Source organism: Phoca vitulina, unplaced genomic scaffold (genome assembly GCF_004348235.1).
Source record: "Phoca vitulina isolate PV1807 unplaced genomic scaffold, GSC_HSeal_1.0 scaffold27, whole genome shotgun sequence".
Classification (NCBI taxonomy): domain Eukaryota; kingdom Metazoa; phylum Chordata; class Mammalia; order Carnivora; family Phocidae; genus Phoca; species Phoca vitulina.
In genome coordinates this window covers 12029080-12037593 of record NW_022589730.1, presented here as the reverse complement: position 1 = coordinate 12037593, position 8514 = coordinate 12029080, and the positions used below count along the sequence as shown (strand labels likewise).

General features: G+C 36.0%; 1 protein-coding gene across 1 annotated transcript; it reads left to right on the top strand.

The window, feature by feature from the left end:
• Positions 1-5317: 5317 nt before the first annotated feature.
• On the top strand, positions 5318-6029 carry LOC116643812 (60S ribosomal protein L15). The gene has a single exon (XM_032422816.1). The coding sequence runs from the start codon at positions 5368-5370 to the stop codon at positions 5980-5982; it is 615 nt and encodes a 204-aa protein (XP_032278707.1). The 5' UTR covers positions 5318-5367; the 3' UTR covers positions 5983-6029.
• The last annotated feature ends 2485 nt before the right edge of the window (positions 6030-8514 follow it).

Genomic DNA, 8514 nt, shown 5'->3' with positions numbered 1-8514 from the left:
AAGATGTTAACATTAGGCGAGTTGGTGAAGGTATATGGAGACTTGCCATACTATCTTTGAAACATTTCTAAAAATCTAAGTTATTTCAATATAGAAAGGCTTAAAAATGCATCATGTGACACTAAAGAAAATTTAGTTGGGGATCTTCTGATAATTTTCTTCAAAAAATAGGAACAAATTTTCACAGTTGTCCTTCACTCCATTCTTCCCCAGTTTAGGGCCCTTTAAATCAGTGATTACCCCCTGGTCCTATTGATGCTCATGAAATAGGCAGTGGATAAATGCTTGCTGAATGAATCAGTCCCTTTGATGTATTTAAAGAACCTTTTATTATTGGGATTTGTGTTGCCTTGAAAGGCGCTCCTAAAATTTTCTTTTGACTCACTTAAGTTTGAATTGCCCCTGACCTGCCACATTGTGTGCTTTTTGGTTCTCTTCATAAAAGATACCTAGGATGATTTAAAAAGGTACATAGTGTACTCACCCCTCTCCCCTTCAGCTGTTATAATGGATTCTTTGAACTCCTCTAGTTATCTATCCCTACATGGGTTTTATTTTACTATCTGGTCTTTGATGAGAAATGATACAAAAATGAGGCAGTCATTATTTAAGTTAGTATATATCAATACAGATCAAAATAGTGTAAATTGGGTCACTGACTAGAGAAAATAAAAGGGCTTATTGGGTGTAGTACCTGATCTTAAAATTCCTTTTGAAAGGCTTCCTGGGCTTTCCCAGGGTTTTCCCTGCATTCCTCATCATCCAGGTGAGTGCTCTTTGGGGTGCTTGATTTGCATATTTATTGTACACATGTTCTCCTTCTCTTGCTGGTGTTCAGTGGAAGCTTTCCTCTGTGCTCTTGATCCATTCACTTACTTCCATGCTCTTTGCTATCTTAATCCTTCAATTAGTTTCTCTTGCTCTCATCCTTTCAATATTTTCATTTAGCCATTAAAAAGTACTGAGATATCACTGATTCTGGAAAACACACAATGCCTCCCTGTGTTTCAAATTAAAAAAAAATTTAAAAAAATCTCAAAAGCAGTGTGTACTCATTATCTTGTATACTCTTGATTTTGCAACTACTGATTCTTTAATTCTCTAGCATTTCTATCACCATTATTGTACTGAAGGTCTTCTTTAAAAGTCCCAATTACTTACTATAACCAAATTCCTTAGTCCTCATGCTCATTGATATCTCTGGACAGTTGGACACTATGGAACCCCAGCTTCCTGGAAACCCTTCACTGCTGACTTCTGTAACATTCAGACCTCCTGGAACTATTCTGACCTCAACTGCACTATTTATTTCCTCTGATTCTGCTCTTTCTTCCAACTTTTCATGGGTTCTGACTTTGACCTTCTTATTACTCCTTACCTGTACTCTTTTCCTTGCCTATACAAACTATGTGCTTTGACTTTACTAATCACTTCACTAATCATACATAATAACTCTGTAATCTATCCCTGTCCTTGACATTGTTCCTGAGTAGCAATTTTACCTTACTGAACACAGCTGCTATATGTTTCTACCAGGACCTTACATAAAATGTCAAACTCAAGTTATCCAAAATTAAATACATTTTCTTCATTCTATGAACTGATCCTCTTGCATGTATTTGTCAATGTCAGTGATGTAAAAATACTTCTTTTCATGGTTTTAATCCTTCTCTTTAGCTTACCTTAAACAGTTGTTCTGTATTCAGGATCTTTCAGATTTCCCTGTATTTTTGCTGCCCTCCACATTTCCACCTCTGCTACCCTTTGCTGAGCCTCAGCACCTCTTATAGATTCCAGTAGTCATTTTATTAGAGGGTGCTCTCTTTGGTAGATTCATCTCTTTGAGACATTATCCATGAACTAATATGTCCAGTTTAAGCCATCCAGCCCTTAAAGCTCTGTCCTTAGATCCGAAAGTGGAGTTAATATCCTTAGACTCTTTCTTATCTCAAGAGAAATTATTTGGTTTTGAGAGCCTCCTTTTTAAAATCATTTCTGTAAGGTCTTAGTTTCTATGTTCAGGGGTCTGACCAATAGCCCCAAAACTACAAATGCCACTTCACTCTAGTGTAGGAATTTTTAACATGAAAGGTCCATGGTTTTAGCAGCCCTGTGAATTCTGAAATTGTATTCTTTTCTGGATGTCTGTGCAAATGTACACGTTTCTGGGTGTCTGCTAAAATATTTTAACAGATTCTTAAAGACACAGGAGATCCAAAGAAGCTGCTTTCCCTGAGGTTTATCGATGTGAGTTAGATATAGGAAATCCTTTAAAGCATAAATTTGATCATGCAGTCTTCTGTTTTATAACCTGTTATGTTCCCCTTGGCTCTTAGAATGAAAACCAAATTTATGGTATGTAACCTATAATCGTTGAGTGGTAAGTCTGTTTTGAAATCTCTGGACCGGGTTTGCATTGCTTTCCTATGAACCTGTGGCTTGAAAACATGACCACATTTCAATCCCTTTAACAAGCTACCCTTTCTCTCATCTCAGGGTTCTGCACATTCTTTTTTTCTGGCGGAACTGTCCCCATTATCATTCCATTCTGCAAGCTGCCCCCACCACCCCTTTCTCCCAGTTACCTTCTATCTCACTCCTTATCTCAGCTCAAACATTGCTTTCTTAGTTAGGTACCCTCTGACTGTTCAGACAAAATCGGGTTCTACTCTTTAATGTGTTCATAATGGCCTTCCACTTTTATGCATTGACATGTATCACACTTATAATTATAAATTTGAGTCACAATTTCATTTATATCTATTTCTCCTCTTGTAGGCTCGGGTGGGAGCAGGTGTTGATGGGTTAATTTTCATTCTATTATTTGTATCACGTAGGACAGATTCTGACACTCAGTACATGTGCGGTTGATTTGGTGAATGAACACATGCTTTGATTTAATATCTTGGAGCTTCTAATTTGAATGTGTAGCTACATTCACACACCTCACAGCATCCCCCACAGACTTTTAGTACATAGTAAATTGTAATTCAATAATTGCTGACGAACGACGAGATGTTTTCATAATAAAGAAATGCTGCTTTCCTGAAGACAGTTATCCTAATCTTATGTTCTTGTTTTTATTTCCCATATGTAAAAATGCTAAATGATCTAATTTCTGGGTCAATTGTTTAAAAAAAAGTATTTCCAGAAAGAGGAATGCTAACATTCATGTTTAAGGTTTTAGAAATTTCACACATTTTTCCTATCTCCCTAAGGTATTTGTACACATGAAATATGAGACAAGCTTATCATTTGATTTTTCATATCCCTTAGCCAATGTGAGTTGATATGCACAGAGTATAATGAGACCATATACCTTTCTGCACATTTTAAAGAATTATATGCATGTGCCTCATTGTATGTTAACTGAAATATGGAAGCAGTAAATACTGACAGAGAGCACTTAATTGCTTAAACCATCATCCTGGTAGAGTGAGCCTTTCATAATTCTTAATAATATGTTTTTGATTATTTGTTGCCTGAGTGCCATATCATAATAACTTATGTGAATGTAAGCGTCCTTACGTATGGTCATATGCTGTTTTATGTAAGTGAGCTATAAACTGATAAGATTACACTGGAGTTAAATAATAAAAAGTGATACATAACCATAGAGAAATGAACATTTTCTCAGTTATGCTTCTCCAACATTGGGAGGCATAGTATTTTCTGTCAATAGATACCTTTACTGATAAGGCTGAGATTGTCTGACTACTCATAACCTTGTAGTGTTTGAACAATTATATTTTGTCTTATAGAAATGACTTTAAGAGCAGGTGTTATTATATGTTGATAAGTTAGAATATAAGACATTAAAGCCCACAAAAAATGTTATCTATAGTAAAAAAAAAAAAATCATTTGTAGTTTGACAAAGCCTATTGGCTAAACTCAGTATTCTGGGATTTACTGAAAGAGAGAAAATGGAACTTTAGCAGCCACATTATCACAGTAAGAGGGCTGGCTATCAGGATGCTAGAATCTCGTTTTGATTTTGATTTGTTGGAAGTTGCCCATGAAGGTGTGTAGCTTTACTGAAGAGCTCCACATATGCAGTACCACTTACCTGAGCTAGGAATCAAGCAGTGTGACCCTTGGGCTTTCAAAAGTGAGTGCACTCTCATTGACTGCCTGGCACACAGCCCCCAGGTACCAATGGAGCTGAAGCCCCTATCCCCACATGCAGGCCTTAAAGATGGACATTCATAGCAAAGATGAAAGATTGAATATGAGTGTTGAAAAAGAGGGGTTAGATATGCTTTTTCATGATAAGATAGTAGCTGAACGCTTAGGAGTTACAAATTGTGCTGTAGATTCTACATGGACTGTCTTAGCTAGTCACAATGACCTGTGGACTAAGCACTATTGTTATTATTCGATATTAGTATCTAATTTGATAAAATGAGGTTCAGAGAAGAGTGAAACACAGTTGATGTGGTAGAATGTGGGCTAGAACCTAATCTCAGAATTAAAAAGGCCAGGCTTCTAACCACAGCACAAGGAAATGAGGGGATACCAAGATGGCCCTTCATGAAGAGAGCTGCCACAGGCTATGTGGGAAAACTGTTTTTGAAACTACATCCTTTAAACTGTACTAGTTGCTTATTTATTTATTTATTAAATGAGTAGGACCCAGAGCTATGCTATTGAAGTTGGGGTTTGGAGAATTAAGATAGAATAGGAGCCAGTAAATCTTCTTAGCATTCTTATCCTTCTTCTACTCCCATTCTCTCTCTTACCAATCTACACATACAAAAATGAATGAACCAAATTCATAAATCCCATAAAAGCTATCCTTAATCTGTCTCTCTTTTAGTGTGCTTATAAAAAAAAAGGCCAATAGCTTTCAGTGAAATATGATATGGACTGACACAGAGAGCTCTGCACAATTTTTAGGATTTGGCTTGGCAAAATCTGTTTTTTTCTCAGGAGGAGGAAATACATACAATGAAGTAAATTCATCCAGTGCGTAAACAATTTACAGAGTGCAAGTTTTTCTGGGAAATTGACCGGTACTGCTATATCACCAATGTACTTTATATAACAATTGTCAAATGGCTATTTTTTCCCTAATTTCCAGAATCATAAATAGAAACGGTGCCTGCATTTTTGATGCTGTAATTAAAAAAAAAATACACTATGTAACTTTTAAAATTTTTTTTAAAAAATGAAAACATTACTGAAAATTTTCCTGCCTATTTTAGATTTATCACATTTAGGTAACTCTATTACATTTTATTTATTTATTTAAAATGTACTATTGCAGCCTAGAAGTTCACTCTTTAGCTCTGTGATCAAGAGTTAACATATAGAAAGGCTCTTTCCTTTCCGTCCGGCGGCAGCCATCAGCTCAAAGGTAGGCCAAGATGGGTGCTTACAAGTACATCCAGGAGCTATGGAGGAAGAAGCAGTCCGATGTCATGCGCTTTCTTCTCAGGGTGCGCTGCTGGCAGTACCGCCAGCTCTCTGCGCTCCACAGGGCTCCCCGCCCAACCCGGCCCGATAAAGCGCGCAGGCTGGGGTACAAGGCCAAGCAAGGTTATGTCATATATCGGATTCGTGTGCGTCGTGGTGGTCGCAAACGCCCAGTTCCTAAGGGTGCTACCTACGGCAAGCCTGTCCATCATGGTGTTAACCAGCTAAAGTTTGCCCGAAGCCTTCAGTCTGTTGCAGAGGAGCGAGCTGGGCGCCACTGTGGGGCTCTGAGAGTCTTGAATTCTTACTGGGTTGGCGAAGATTCCACGTACAAATTCTTTGAGGTCATCCTCATTGATCCATTCCATAAAGCTATCAGAAGAAATCCTGACACCCAGTGGATCACCAAACCAGTCCACAAGCACAGGGAAATGCGAGGGCTGACATCTGCAGGCCGCAAGAGCCGTGGCCTTGGAAAGGGTCACAAGTTCCACCACACTATTGGTGGTTCTCGCCGTGCGGCATGGAGAAGACGCAATACTCTCCAGCTCCACCGTTACCGCTAATATAAGTAATGTTTGTAAAAATTTTACCTAATAAACAATTTAGGACAGTCAAAAAAAAAAAAAAAAAAAAAAAAGAGTTAACATATATACTTCAATTTTCTAGGGTTTTTCCTGGTGCTTCACATATGTCAAGCACTAAGAAGTATTTAAAATAATGAGTTACATCTTGCATCAGAAACATTTGTGCCATGATCTTATACTCACAAAGGACACAAGAGTCTTTCTTATTGAATTGGAACTTGACCTTATCATTTAAAAACTACATTCTGGGAAGATACTGCACAATTATTGATTATGTGGGGGATATGAAACTTACGTTTTGTTATGCTCCAGCAAGTGTTTAATCAGTGTCCCACTGAATAGCTATACCATGAAAATACCATGAAATCTAGAAAACCAAAAAGAAACAAAAATAGCATGAATACACAAATGGCAAATCAGTCCAAAATGCACTATACATTTGCACATGAGATTCCTCCCCCCCCAGCCTCAATTTAGTAAAAAGTATTAGAGAAAGTAATATAGTTCATGGGGTTAATTCAAGTGTAATGAAAAGATAGTCAAGCTGCTGATTTGGTAAGGCCAATATTAATCAATTAATGCAGATTTAAAGGAAGACAAATGGCAGGGAAGTCTTCCATTTAAAGTGTATAATCTTAAGACTATTCAAGTACATATTAATTGCAAAAACGTATGTTGTGTTTAGAATTCACAAAATGTGTGGATGTATGTTTTGAAGTGAAGTTTAGAGGATCTCAAAATTCAAGTCTAGACAATAAAAATTAGCGCCAATCAATATTTAGTAATACTCCTTTTTTTTTTTAAAGACTATTTATTTGAGAGAGAGAGAACATAAGCGGGCGTGTAGAAGGGGGAGGGAGAAGCAGGTTCCCTGCTGAGCAGGGAGCCCAACACAGGGCTAGATTGCAGGACCCTGGGATCATGACCTGAGCCGAAGGTAGAGGCTTAACTGACTAAGATAACCAGGCGCCCCCAATATTTAGCAATATTCAATCAATAAGCTTAGGAATTCCCCTAACTTTATGGGCAGGCTACTGATAGTAAATATATGTATCCCAATGCAAGACAGATAGAAAACACTACTCTTAATATTAAGAACATTGTCTTTGGTACGTAACTCCATTTCTAGCATATTTTTGCTTAATGCCATGCTAATAAGTTTCTGTGGTATAGATATTAGAGTTTTAATGTTCCTCCTAGGTTGTGAACTTTCCATAAAACTCAAAAAAAAAAAGAAAGAAAGGAAAATAAAACACTCCATACTACTTAAGCTACTCAGTGCTAATAATTAAAATGTGTAAAGAACAATCAACTTGGAATTTTAGTTTCATCTTAGATTTTCCAACTCTTTAACACAAATGTGACATTATATACAGAACCTTAATTACTAGTTTAGTAATGTTAATGTTAACTAGATATGTCTGAGTCATATTAATTCTCAATAGGATAGCATTCTCTGAAAAATAATTCCACTGAGGAAAGTTTCACTTTTCAAATGTGGAGAGAAAACTAAGTTCAAAAGAGAAATAAACAATTTATTAAATTTAAAATAATTTATTATATTTAAAATAAAATAATTGAATCAGTTAGCCTTATTGATTCCATAAATTTCTGTCGAAAGCCCAATAAATACAGATATAAATACACAACTCATAGACACATATTGATTTATTTAAAATAATTGACAATGTATATTTAAATTGTTTTAAAAAACAATTGAGCAGTAGCTAGAATGAGGAAATATAATGCTCGTTCATTACATATTCCATGGTGACTGAAAGAAAAAAAAAAACTTTCTGGTTCTGGGGAGTATAAACAATTATTTGAAATAAGATATACTGCAAATGAGCCATCTAATTCCTGTTTCATTGATATATTGGGGCAAAAGTGTTTAAATGACAAACTTGTAATAATACTTCTATTATACCACAGCCATGGAAAAAATATATATAGGTAACATTAACAATTATTTAAACAGAATAGACACATGAATATTTGCAGAACACTAAGTGAAATCTAGATTTCAGAACAGATTCCTTTAACAGCAAAAATTCACACCCGCAAACACATACACACACATTTAGAAACTATCTCTTAACTTGTTTTCATTCTCTCTTTGAGTTCCTGCTTTAGTAGTAGAATTAAATTTAGCAATATGTATTATACTCTATAAAATCAATTTAGCCAAATTTACCCTAAATAGTTTGTCTACATCGTTTTGAAAACAGAAAACACCTAGTTGAATAGCTACAGCCTCTTCATTATGTAACACGCTTGGCTTCCTGTTTTTGCTCTTATTGTGGGCTTAAGCACAATGTTCTTTTTTTGCTTCATTTTTGTTCACTGGTATAACAAAGACAATAATGTGGTACTCGAGGATGTGGATCTATCCCTGTGGGTATGTTGTCTCATTACTGTTCTATATCTTCTTATTACTGTGTCAGTTTTCCTAGACAGATTGTAAATTCCTGAAGCTAGGATTTTTGTTTTATTATGAAAATTTTTCTCTGA

What these genes read in the sequence shown, in the direction of transcription:
- LOC116643812 (XM_032422816.1), top strand. Translation starts at nt 5,368, where the DNA reads ATGGGTGCTTACAAGTACATCCAGGAGCTATGGAGGAAGAAGCAGTCC.